The following is a 13389-nucleotide window of genomic DNA, read 5'->3' as shown; positions in this document are numbered from 1 at the left end:
TAATCCATTTAAGCTTGGAGAGAAAAAAGCCTCTCCATTAAGGAGTACTTGCGCCTAAGTACAGCTCACTCAGTTAGGTGGCTGAGTAACCTGGGCTCCACATACCCTGAGGTTTGTGGCTTCTCCAGAGAACATTTTGGTATTGCTGAGAGGAGTTCCTGAAGCTAGGAGACATGAATGGCCATGCAGGGTCTGTTGCTTTCTGCAGAGCCTGAAGTGGAGAGCGGTCGTGCCAGAGACTTGTATTTATTTGGTTGCCATGGTGCATAGCTAGCACTATATTGTCTGGCTTCGTAGCAAGGGGCGGTGCCGTAGCCCACGGCACTTTTGCCTGGCTTCGTCTGCTAGAGCCTCATGTGATATAATTTCCACACTGTTGGTTATCAGCAGCCTGCCAGGTATGTGTCTTGCCTTCACAAATACAGTCATGTAGCATTAACAGGAGCTGCTTTGAGTTTTTGCTTGGCTCCTAATCCCCTGGGAGCATACATGCCCATTGGATTGACCTACAGTTTGCATGACTCAGATGAAGAAATGCACAGGGCTTCTTTTGGTTAAGAATTTGTGGAAAAAGCAGCCCAGATTACTAGAACTACCTGAGAGATATTTTCTTTCTCTCTGATCTCTTGTCTCTTCTGCAGACACTCAGTGTTTAGTTTTGCTGGGTCAGTAGGTGTGAGCAAAGCTTCCTGGCTGTGGTGAGAGATGTGTCACCAGGAGGATAGCATGGGGTTGATAAAAGGGAATATGCTAAAAGTGCCATTTTGTTACCATAGGCCTATAGGTTTGATGGGTAAGTAAAGAGCGGTAGTGGAACTTCCTTTGGAGACCAAGTGGAGATTAAAGCTACTGTTGGAAGGCCACATATCTGAGAGGGAGGCACCTTATTGCCTTTCATGGTAGCCCAAATCTCAACTCTGCTCATTTCACAGCCAGCCACTTTGATGTGTTCTTGGTGGTCACCAGCACAGGTGACAGCTGACAGCAAGTGATAAACAAGTTGTGCTGGTAGCCACCAGAAAGGTCATTCTCCCAGGCAAGAGATTACCCTCTTTCAAAAGAGATTATCTCTTTCAAAAGAGATGCCGGTTCTCTTGGAGGGTCCTTTTGCTGGGACATCAGAGAACTGATGGCCTCATGTATGCAGAACAGGTGAGGTCAGCTCCCCAGTCAGCTTTTCACAGTGACAGAGGACCCTATATATTTCAGCTCTGTTTCTCCAAAAGTCTGGAGGATGCAGAGTGGTAGTTGATAGCTGATGTGGTGTCTCCTGGGAAATGCTTTGATTCTGTGCTGCCTGTGCTTGCTGTTTTCCCTTCACTGAGGGGTGCAGCCAGGTTCCATGCTGCTGCTAATCAGTTGCTGGCAGAAACCTGCTCTTCAGGGGCACAGCTTGCATGTCTGGTTATTGTGAGATGCTTAGGGTTAAAGTCAAGGCATGGCAGGTGGCATGGGCTGCTGATGTGGCTGACAGTCAGAGAATTGTTTTGCTGGTGCATGACCTTTGTGCTTCATGGCCAGCTCGATGACCGGGATGTTTTCTTGTACTCTCACATACTCCCGTGCCCAGGGCCACTGGCATCCAGTTGGGTTTGTTTTTCGGTTTGGAAATGAACTGGAGACACCAGCCTCATGTTCTTCCAGTGATGATACAGAATGAAAACAGTTTTCCAGAGATTTGCTTAGAAGACATGAGGCAGCAGTGATATGAGATTAGCTCCTTTTCTTTTCCTTCTCCACAATCTGTTAGTCGTAATCCCAAACTAGCCTTTTCAGGTGGGGTGGGGGCAGTAAGTGCAATGGCTGAGAAGATATGAAATATGTGCATTGTACCTCTGTCCAGAGACTGTGATTTAACTGCTTGTAAAATGCAATGCAGAGGAACTGTGAGATGGAAACCTGCCCAGAAAAGGCTTGGAAGGATATCAACAAGAGGACCCAGCTCTGACTTCATTGTGTCAAATGTTAGGTGTGACACAAGGTTCTTGGTCCAAAAGCAGGAGTTTTGTGTCCTGCATTGTGATATGGTCCAGCTTCCTCCCAAGGTGCCTCTCTCGGCTGTGTGACCAAGCGCTCTCCACAGGCAGAGTGGGACATGGATTGCCCTCTCTGCAGGGAAGTGGGGATTAAGCTCTGGGGCAAGTCTCACAGAGCTTGTCTGTACACGGAGGTACACTGCAGGGGTTTCACAGCCAGGCCTGGTCAGTGCTGGAAGCTGCCAGGCTGTCTGTGCTTTTGGCCAGATGTCAAAGCCCAGGAAATCATGCTGAAGCAAGCAGTGGTTTTGCTCCTGTCTGGTATCCCATTGGGCCACCGGCTAACACTGGCAAAGGAGAGCTGATTTAATCTGGCTTGTTGCTGGCACACAGGCATGCAGGGAGCTGCCAGCACCTCTGTGGCAGGTTTGGGGGGGTTCATTTTGCTTCTGTTTGCCTGAGGCTGTGGTTCTTTTCCCCAGGCTTCTCCCCGGAATCCCACGTCAAGCACCTTTGACCTCCAGATGAAATTTGTGTGTGGCCAGTGCTGGAGGAACGGGCAGCTGGTGGAACCAGATAAAGACCTCAAGTACTGTAGTGCCAAAGCCCCCCACTGGTGAGCAATTCAACCTTCTCTTTCCTCTACCCCTCTTCAAGGGCAGGAATTTTTCATCCTACCTTCTCCAGGGCTTCATTTGGCATCTTTGGAAGAGCTGTAAGGTTTTCTAGCAGCCTCTCACTGCTTGGGGTGTTTGTCACTATAGCAAGCATTGCAGATAGCTGTTTTCCAGCTTCCTTCTCTCTTTACTGTGTGTATTTGCTGCCAGCATCGTGAAGACTGTTACTCCTGGCACAGGCAGTCCAGATCCCACAATTCCCTTTTCTCCCAGTTCCTATCATTTCTTCTTACCAAGGCCACTAAGAGAGTTCTCCTTTGCACGTATTTATACACTTAGCTCTTTGCAGATGTCTGTCAGGTCACAATCAGAAATTATTCAAGATACCCTGCTTCTTTAAATTAGTTTCCCTTAGCTCTTTCATTGCTTTTGTGATGGATGCCATGTCTGTTTGCACCTCTTAGAATGTTTGATGTGATAGAAGCTTTGAATCCTAGAACAGTTTGGATTGGGAAAGACCTTTAAAGGTCATCTAATCCAGCCATCCTGCAATAAGCAGGCACATCTTCAGCTAGATCAGGTTGCTCAGCCTGACCTTGAATGTTTCCAGGGATGAGGCATCCACCACCTCTCTGGGTTGTGCCACAAATTTTCTGGGTTGTGCCACAAACTGTCTGGGTTGTGCCAGTGTTTCAACACCCTCATCATAAAAAATTCCTTCCTTATATCTTGTCTGAATCTACCCCCTTTTAGTTTCAAGACACTATCCCTTGTCACAACACTACAGGCCCCACTAAAAAAAATTGTCCCCATTGGTCTTATAAGCCCTCTAGAAGGGGAAATGCTGGCTGGGAAGTCACTGTTTGGTCATGGAAACTTCTGCCCTGTCTCACCCAGGCAGCCTGCAGGGATAGGATGGAAGGGTTGATAGAACTTGTCTTCCCATACCACAAGCCACAAAGGCACAGTCCAGCTTAATATTGTAAATGTAAAACTTTTGTTGAAGAGACAGAAGCAGCAGTTTCTGGAAGAAGTAAGTGGGTGAGGATTGCTTCCTGGGATGGGAAAAATAACACCTCTTTGTGCAGCTGCTGAATAGAGCTGGGGTTTTTGCTCAGGGTATCTCCTGGTAATCCCTTGCTGGAGCTGCAGGAAAATAAATACTTCCTGGCACTGCTCCTAAGGTAGTGCTTGTAATGACTTGCACTTCTATTGCACCTTTCAAGCAGAAAATATTCCCAAGTGTTCTTCATGGATCTGATTGCACAAGAATTGGCTGTGCCAAGGGATGGAATGCAGCTGTTTAATAATCCATGGTGATGCCATGTGAGATTTGGGGGAGACTTTTGTGGCTTTATGAAAGGAGGTACCCTAGAACTAGGTAATATTTACAGGGAGAAGTCCTCCTAAAACAGCCTTCTTGTGGCTTCTCCATCACAGATGTGCATGTCTCAGAACAGCCAGGGACAAGCTGGACAGGAGGATCTGCTCATCTCTCAGTATTTAAGGGTCTCTGAGATAAAGAACATTTGTTCTGCTCTTTCTGATGTCTCTCTTGATTTATTCTCTCTTCTTCAGCTGGACGAAGGAACGCCGTGTCCTGCTGGTGATGTCCAAAGCGAAGAAGAAGTGGGTGTCAGTCCGACCGCTGCCTTCCATCCGTAACTTCCCACAGCAATATGATGTAAGCCCCATGCCCGCCATGGCCAGGTGCACCATCCCTTCCCCTTTCCCTTCCACCACGGTGCAGTGTTTTGAGGGCTGCTCCCTTGAAGACTTGTCAGGGAGGCAAGCACATGATGGCTGAGATGAGACTGATGGCAGCAAAATACATCCAGCAAAAAGATGAAGCAATGGAAGGAGCAGCACCCATTTAAGCTACTCTACGCACAAATGCGAGTTTCCAGTGTGCTCGAAATTAATGCTGCTAATGCATAACAAGAGCTGTTAATGCATCTCTGGCTGGCACAGGGTTTGGGAATGAAATTTAACACTCCCCTTAGGTCAGGGTTTCTCAATGTGGGTAAGAGGCGAGACGCTTAGGAGAAGCCTATCCCTGCCTTTGCTGTGACTGTGTGCTATAGATTGTCAAACTTGCTCACAATGGGTTTTGAAAGCGAAACTAAGAACTCAGCTAAAAAGTCATGTGCTGAGGAAAATTACAGATATCCAGCCTCCAACCCCAGCCCCAAATGTTGTGATAGAGTTTCTCTCTCCCTCTCCTTTCTTTTTTCCCTGAAGGGAGAAAAATCCTTTCCCCTACCCTATGATGGGTGCTCCTTTTGTGCCAGGACAGGGGGAGAAGAGATGATCAGTAAATACGATGTTTAGAAAGTTTCACATTTTCTCTGGCAATGATGCTGTTGGTAGCTGTGTGTGCACCAGTGTGGTCTAAGCAATCTGTAAGGCCACTCTTCACCCACTCAGAGATGGTGGAGAATGAGTCACCTTTGGGGACCAGCAGCTTCATCAGCAGGAAACACTACTGGGTCAGTCCAGGATGCTCCCTGCTGTTGCCCTGTATCTGCACCCAGTCACCTATGGAAATGGCAGCAGGTGCTGAACTGCCTGTGTGTTTATGTCATCAGGAGACTGAGGAAAAGAATCATGAGTTAATGATAAATAAAGTGTCCTGTTTGCAACCTCTCCTGTGCAATTTAATGCCCCAGCTGGTCATCAAACCCACTTTCCCCTCTAGCAAGGACTGATTGTGCAGATGCTAAATTTTTCTCTCTGTCTTTTAACAGTTGTGTATCCATGCACAGAATGGCAGGAAATGCCAGTATGTGGGCAACTGCTCCTTTGCCCACAGCCCTGAGGAGAGAGACATGTGGACCTTCATGAAGGAAAATAAAAGTGAGTGGGGAAAATGTGGGCCAAAGAGTTTGGGGAGGGGGAGAGGACATTTGGGCATCTGGAGGGTCTGTTAAGATATTTTCTTGACAACAGAGATGGAGCTGAACAAGGCTGCTGCCATGAGTTTATGTGGGGTTATAGGTCAGGTCTGTCTACAGCTGCCCATTTCATAAATGGACATGTATCTCTTGAGTCCCTTGCTGTGGGACTAATGCACAATAGTTTTATGTCTTACATTGCTTCACTGCTGCCCTCTCTTTCTGCATCACTTTTGAATCCACCCTGTACTGTCCTTCCAGTTGCCTGTAATGTCCCAGGCCTGGCTCTATATGGAGCTCTGCCAAAGCACCAGTCCTGGCCTGTAGCTGCTCCTGTATCTTTCTTGTCTGTCTTCTATCTGCCTTGGCTATCTTACCTATTTCTGCTCGTATTCCTTGGTCTTGGGCTGTGGCACTCCCTGCTCATGGCATAGTATTCAAAGGGGTGGAGTTGAGATCCTGAATGAGAACATCCTTGGGTGGTGCTTTTGTGGAGGAACTTGTCTGTATTTAATTCTGCAGGCTTACCTTTTGGGCGATAGTTGGGGGGGTTGCCCATATCCTGGACAGCCAGCTCCGTGGCAGAAATCCTTGTTTATTCAGATCAACAGGAGACTGGGGGAAAAGGGCCAGCTGTCCAGGTCCTCATTTACCTCTGTTGGAGTTGCTGGAAAGCTTGAAGGATTTCTGGTCTCCCCTGAGTTTTTTTGGTTCTGTGGAGGGTCCTTCTCTCTGCTGAGCCAAACTGTTACTTGTTGCAGTTCAAAGTATTTCATTGCTGGGGCCTTTAAAGCACATCAGACCAGTCTGGGTGTGTTTGCTCAAGCATAAAGGTGAATCTTCAAACAACAGCGTTGTCTCAGTTTGGGGGAACTGGCATTCATTATCCCCAGTTAGCTTGAGTTCCTCAATCACCGATTTAGCAAGGAGTAAATCACTAATGCATCACACTTAGAGCATCATATTGATATCTGCAAACATTTATGTTTCCATAGCCTCTCTCACAAGCTGATCTTGCAAAGGTAGATGTCTAGTTAAAACTTCCACCTCAAATTTTCCTTCTCAGAAGTATGTTGAGTGGCTTTTAAATCAAAAGCCATGAGAAACATTGCCTGCAGTTCTCTGGGCAGGTTTTGAACTTAGAGCAAGTTATCATTAGGTCTTCCTCCTCTCTGCAGTGCTTCCTGTGGCCAACTTGCTCAGGGGCTGTCCTCACTCTCTCGTGCTGAGCATGAAGCTTGGGCTTAGAGGGAAGAGATGGATCTGAAACCAGCCATGCCTTAGCTTCCTGGCTGGATAAGATGTCTCCTGAGGTCAAGTAGAATCAGGCCTCTTGGAGAATCATATTTTGGGATGAATTCCAATGTGATTTTGCAGCACTTTGCCACCTTTCTGAAAAGTTTGTGTGGCTGTTGTCACAGTTGCCCCTGGACTGGTAGAAGACACCTCCCATGCCAGGTGGTGGGCTGTAAATTTGGCTCCTCTCCCCAGTGGTCTTATCTGAAGAGGTGACTTGGGGCACAGGCCTTCAGTCTGGTGCTGCTGCACAGGCGAGGGGAGGGAAGGGCTGCCCCAGCATTTGTCCTTTTTTCATAGTTTGTGCACGGCTGGGAGGTTGTTGAGTGGCTTCATGTGTTGCCTTTGTGCAGTACTAGATATGCAGCAGACCTATGACATGTGGCTAAAGAAACACAATCCTGGGAAGCCTGGAGAGGGGACACCACTCACCTCGCGAGAAGGGGAGAAACAGATCCAGATGCCCACTGACTATGCGGACATCATGGTAATAAGCTGATCTCTTGTCCTTCATTCTTCCTCCTCCTCCTCTTCAGTGCTACCAGCCTACCTCTCTCCTGTGCTCCAGGTGTGGCTAGCAGGGACTGCATTGCTCTAGTGGAACAGAGCTTGTATTAATGTAGGTTAAATGGACAGCTTGGAGCAGCACAGCAGGGGCAGCACAGCTGAAGTGGGAAGAGATCAACCTGGGGTCAACAAGACTCTACATTGGCTTTTCTGTTAATCCCCAAGTCATTAGGAGTCTACCTTAGGTTCCCTTTTGCGTGGGCTCAGCCTCTCTCCAGGGTTCCTGCCTGCTCCTAGACAAGCTGGCAAAACCATTGCAGGCCTGTCAGAAGAGGGAGAAGCTTGGAGAAGAGCTGGCACAGAAGCCTTGAAAAACTAGAGGCAGAAGTGTTTCCTTATGCTGTGGGTGGTACTGATGTAAGGATCTGTGCCGCTGAAGAGTCCTGCATTGCCTGTGAACCTGGGAGCCTTGCAATGAGACCCCACTGGGGCCATCAGCAGGGGTAAGGGCACCATGTCAATGAACTGAGCTGCCCTGTCCCCTGAGCCTGTTTGAGTCATAGGTAAACTCTGACAGAGCATCTCCTCTGTTCCCCTTTAGTGTCAGCACAGTTCCCCAAAGACAGTGTGGCAGAGAAGTGTGGGTAGACTGAGTGGAACTTCCAGGATGCACTGGAAGGAGAGGGGGAGAAGCAGTGCCAGCATAGGGAAGGCCAATGGACGTGAATGTTATTGCACTGACTGGCCTTTTTCCCTGTCTGCACGGGTTAGATGGGCTACCACTGCTGGCTCTGTGGGAAAAACAGCAACAGCAAGAAGCAATGGCAGCAGCACATCCAGTCGGAGAAGCACAAGGAGAAGGTCTTCACCTCAGACAGTGACTCCAGCTGCTGGAGCTACCGCTTCCCCATGGGCGAATTCCGGCTCTGCGAGAGGTACCATTGTCTCACCTCCCTCCTGTGCTGCTGCTGCAGGGACAGGCTAACAGGCCCAGGGCCTCTGTCATCCCTCCTCATCCTCTCACAGAGTTCTTGGAAACTTCTCCATGGAGGAGGAGTGGGATGACATTACAGGTTTGGGTGACAGTGAGGCTACTGTTTGATCATAGAGGTGCTCAGCCACAATACTGAGGGATAAAAACACATTCCTGAGCATGTGTCTTTAGAAAAGGAGAGCTTCCTGTCTGCACCTGTGCTCTTTATAGCCAGGATGCTCTCAGGCTGCTGAACAGTCTCCTTGGCCCAGTGATTGGGGAAATCCCAGGTGCCTTATTAAATGGTTTGAATGTCTCACACCCTCTGAATCAGCACCTTAAGGTGCCTTCAGAAAACTTGTGATGCTTAAAAATGCCACTTTGGTTAGCAAGAAGGTTCTTGTCTTTCATGGTGGTTACCTGGCATTTCCTCTCTTGTGCATTGTTTTTTCTTCATCCCTGCTGGTCCAGTTCCAGCTCACATTTTTTTGTGCCCTTGACTAAATCCTCTTGTAGCCACCGCTGGTTTCGCTGCTCTGTTTTTTTCCCAGCCTTGATGTCTTTCCCACCTGCACACAGATTTGTAGGACAAAATCAGCTCACCCTTAAAAAGGAGAGTTCACAGCATGTTTCAGTGGGTCCTGATCAAGTATCTCAGACAGAGAGCTCAAACCTCTGTACTGGGGGTGCCCTTCTGACTACGTTCCTTGTGCTGGCAGGTTCCAGAAGAACAAGACCTGTCCTGAGGGAGAGGAGTGTCGCTACGCCCATGGGCAGGACGAGCTGACGGAGTGGCTGGACCGGAGGGAAGTGCTGAAACAGAAACTGGCCAAAGCTCGCAAGGACATGCTGCTCTGCCCCAGGGACGATGACTTCGGGAAATACAACTTCCTATTGCGGGATGACGTATAGTATGAGCTGGGGGAGTCTGTCAGTTGCAGAAACACTGGGTGGGTTTTCCAAGTGGCAGTAGCAGGGAGAGCGAGATCTGTGTCTCGCAATGAGAACTTCTTCTTTTCTTTTGTTTTAAGACTATGAGACGATGATTTATTAGTGATTGAATTTGTGAATTTAATTCTCATTGGCCAGCGACGCTACGCTCACTGAGTTTGTGATCCATCTTTTTTCTCTTCTTTCCCCCTAATTCTCCTTCCACTTCATCTTTTTTTTTTCACTGTCCTTCCTTCAAAGGAATTAATTCAGTCTATATTGGGCTGCAAATCAGAGAATTTCTCCTTGTGTCATTCTTCTGTCTTTCAATTCAGAGTATGACTGCAGAGGTCTGGAGGACAGAGCCGAGAGAGAGGGACAGAAAAGTTGTGGATGCCCCATCCCTGGAACTGTTCAAGACCAGGTTGGATAGAGCTTTGTGCAGTGTGCTCTAATGGAAGGCATCCTTCTAAATGACAGGGGGATTGAAACTAGATGGTCTTAAGGTCCTTTCTAACTCAGACCGTTCTATGATTTTATGAAATCTGGTGAAAAGGTAACCATGAATTTCATATGTTCCTTTTCTCAGTGCTGCAGACTAAGTGCCACTTACTCTGCTGCAGCCCTCCTGCTCTTCTGGGAGTTTGGTACCAAAAGAAATAGAAATTGTGGTGTAAAGAAGGAAAACCACTAGATTTGGCTTAAGAGATCTAGGCTTATGCTCTAGCTGTCTGTATTGCCCTGAGGCATCAACTGGTGCTGAGGAGGATAACAACTTGTGGTATAAGGAGTGCAAGGTAAAAGCAGCAAAGTAATGAAACTGCTTGCAGCAGCAGGAACTGGGTTGTAGGTGACTTCAAACTTCAGCTGACTGTATTCAGAAAGCAAGTTGATGACTTCTCATTAGATGTCTTTTTCAGTGTGTGGCAGGTGTTCAGGGCAGATAGCTTGGGGTTTTTTTTTTTTTGGCTGATGTGACTGGTGCAAGTAAAACAGAACCCATCTAGGAGGTGTAGTGGAATCTGTGACACACCGTGTGTCACTGAAGTCCACACAGCAGTATCAGTCAGGAGGGAGGTGGTCACCAAAAGCATCCTGTGTTTCTGTGTTGCCTTGTGTCCTGAAGAGAGGGAGGGAGGGAGGTAATAGTGTTCTTTCTTACTCTTTAAATGGCATGTGTTTCTGGTTACTTAGAGCTGCATTTTTCCCTGCACTGCCAGAAGAACTGGGTGGGGACCCATTTAAAAGGACACCATTGCGCAGCACAGGCAACATTAAGCTAATAGGAATCCAGCTGGAAGCGTTTACCAGTACCAGAGGTCCAGCTCCCTCCTCCTCAGAGCCAGAGCAGGGAGCTTGCAGATGCACAGTGCAACCAGGATGTGACCCAGAGCAGGGACAGTGGTGGAGAATGAGTGGGACCCAGCCACGGCCTGCTCTTGTGCTGCCTGATGTGTGCTTTGATGAGGTAATCAGTAATGCTGAACTCTGGGAGGAAGTTTTGCTTTTATAAGAGGCAGCAGTGAGAAGCAGTACTGCTCTGCATGCCAGCCTTGTCCTTTCTGGCAGTCTCATCCTGTAAGCAGTAACCGTGTTCCTGTTCTGAGCTTCCCTCTCCTTCTCTCTTCTGCAGTCCAGCTGTGCTCTGCAGTTTTGCATGCATGGTTGGCACCATCCAGTCAAACACAAGCACATCTCCCTCCCAGCCTTCGTCAGGGATGTCTTTTTCATACAGATTCTCCTGGGACAGTGGTCTCGGAGCCCTTGGGGCTGGTAGGGCTGTATCCATGGTAAATACAATCTGGCCGTGAACTGCTTGGTGTTTTGGCATTGCTGCGTCCTCTCACTCCTCTCTGCTCTCATATCCTTGGGGTTCAGAGCTTCAGGAGAGATGGGAGATGGTGTGGGGCAGCTGTCATCTTTCTAAACCAGCCTTCAGGAGGGTGCTTCAGCTCCACTGTGATAGTTAGGGTCCAGTTATGGAGCAGAGTGCTGGAATCTTTCCAGAGACACAGTGTGCTCTAAGTAAACAGAATGCACTTCTGCACTCAGAATCATTAAGTTGAAAAAGACCTCAAAGATCATCAAGTCTAATTGTTAACCTGGCACTGCCAATTTCCAGACTAAACCATGTCCCAAAGTGCCACATCTACATGTATTTTTAAATACCTGGGGGCATGGGGACTCGGCCTCTTTCCTGAGCAACTTAACCACTTTTCTGCTGAGCTTTTTTCCCTCTCCCTTAAAATATGGGTGGTAGTCTCTGGTTTACTAAGAGCAATATCAGACATGGCAGTTTTTGAGTGGTCAGGTGCTGTATTTTCTCCTCTGTTCTTTGTGGTAGCTATGGTACCTTCTCCTGGTCATCCTTGTGCTCAAGTGGTCAGCTTTAGAGATGGGAGGAGACAGGCATCAGCTCCTGGGTTATCTTGTTCTGCTCTTCTCGGGCAGAGATGCCAAGGAAGGAAATCTGGATTGGGGGACACTGGAATGTGGTTTTTATTTTTAAAACAAACCTGCATCTCTAGCGTGACTCTAGCGTTCGCTGAGCCATGATTTCTCATGTAACCTAAACAAGTTTCAGAGTGGGTCACTGTCCCCTCTCCCTGTCTCTGCAATGAGAGCTGAGCTGCTCAGTGGGGCTTCAGAGGTTTGGGCTGGGGCTGAGATGGGGAGAGGGGGAGGTGAGAGTAAGGTGAGGTAGGCCCACGGTCATGGGGGTTGCATCAAGTGTCTCTTTGTTTTCCCCGATATGATAACCTGGTCTGTGGTGTTGCAGTACTTCGTCACCAGACTTGTTTTAGTGTGTATATATGTGACCCTTCCCATGAAGCATATATACACAGGTATTAAATATATCGCTCTATATAATATTATATGTGTGTGGTATCGAAGGAATCTTTTAAATGAGGGTAAAGGAAAAGGACTCAGGCCAGGAAACGCAGCATCTCCAGTTTAATTATGAAGCCTTTGATTTGGGATAGAGAAAGGGTAATAACAAAAGATGGGAGGGTTTTATATAGTTAGGTATAAACTTTGAGATGGGACAGGTTTCCTTGTTCACATTTTTGAAACCCTTTAGGATGCCCTTGCAGTCCCATCTCAGTGAAAGAGTATTATACTGCTAACTAGTGAGTAAAGTTTTAATATAAGGCTTTGCTTATATTATTGAAAGGGACATTGTGAAAGGCAGGAAGTTTCACACTTGACTTCCCAGGCTTGCTTTATCAAGCCAAGAGGGTTTTCTTCAGCAGATTATGTGCTCTCAGCAGAAATGCTCAGTGCTTGCACTCTACAGCAGATAAACCACAAGTTGTAGAGGCTGCTTTAGTGGTGTGTTCACAAGACCCTGTGATAACTCTCTCTTCTTATTCATGTGAGAGAAGAAAAAGAAAATTCTGCAGCACAGAACCAAATTTAAGGGTTTTTAACAAAGGAAGTGATGTTTCAATTTTATAACATTAGAAGAAAATCTCATATCCTGTAAAATAACTACAGACATTCACACAGAGCAGAAACTTATTAAAAGCTGAAGGACTTAGTGAAAATCTTTTCCCAAATTCTTTGGTAGGGGCAGGGATTTAGGTGACACTGGCATTGGAATTAACCAGGCCTTTACAGGGAGAATTAAAAATAAAACAAAACAACAATCAACAAAAAATACCCTACTTAGCTTGTATGAAACTGTATGTTAAAAATTGATGGGTTTTAGCAAGTGAAAGGAAAAGAGAGCAAGGGGATGCTGCAGTTCTGAGCTGGGTAGTAATGATTTTGAGTCCTTTAATATGTCTTCATATTAATATAATTTAAGAATACCACGCTTTACTATTAAAAAAGAACTTAGTATCTTTCATAAGGTCTAGTATAAGAATAAATATGTAGATGTTTTAACAACATTTTTGTTTTTGTTCTTAAATAAAGAAAGAAAAACCAAACTTGCTTCTTTTAGCCTTTGTAATAGAAAATAAAAGTGTGCACTTTAAACCCTATCCTGATCCAGAGCGTGTTTGTGTTCTTCAAACAGCCTGCAAAGGATTTTATCTTGCTTTTGGGTTTCCCTGCTGTGAGGAGGGAAGCAAAGGGAGCACATGAAGTATTAGACCACTGTGGCTTTCTCCCATCTTTAAGTATAATCTGCTACTCTTCTTGCTGAGTGGAAAATTGCCTATGTGCATATTAACAGTTGATGCAGTTCT

The 13389-nt window shown here is 46.8% G+C and overlaps 1 protein-coding gene across 7 annotated transcripts in view; it reads left to right on the top strand.

The window, feature by feature from the left end:
• ZC3H7B (zinc finger CCCH-type containing 7B) overlaps positions 1 to 13174 on the top strand; it is a 47271-nt gene extending 34097 nt beyond the window's left edge. For all 7 annotated transcript variants that reach the window (XM_084205993.1, XM_084205996.1, XM_084205994.1 and 4 more), the window contains exons 18-23: positions 2459 to 2592; positions 4172 to 4277; positions 5341 to 5449; positions 7137 to 7270; positions 8062 to 8225; positions 8983 to 13174. In XM_084205993.1, the coding sequence (XP_084062119.1) occupies positions 2459 to 2592; positions 4172 to 4277; positions 5341 to 5449; positions 7137 to 7270; positions 8062 to 8225; positions 8983 to 9175 (840 nt within the window). In that variant the 3' untranslated portion in view covers positions 9176 to 13174. The remainder of the gene's footprint in view (positions 1 to 2458; positions 2593 to 4171; positions 4278 to 5340; positions 5450 to 7136; positions 7271 to 8061; positions 8226 to 8982) is intronic.
• The last annotated feature ends 215 nt before the right edge of the window (positions 13175 to 13389 follow it).

Source organism: Fringilla coelebs (genome assembly GCF_963513975.1).
Source record: "Fringilla coelebs genome assembly, chromosome: 5".
Lineage (NCBI taxonomy): Eukaryota > Metazoa > Chordata > Aves > Passeriformes > Fringillidae > Fringilla > Fringilla coelebs.
The sequence above is the reverse complement of the archived record's forward strand: the minus strand, read 5'-3'. Positions and strand labels throughout refer to the sequence as shown.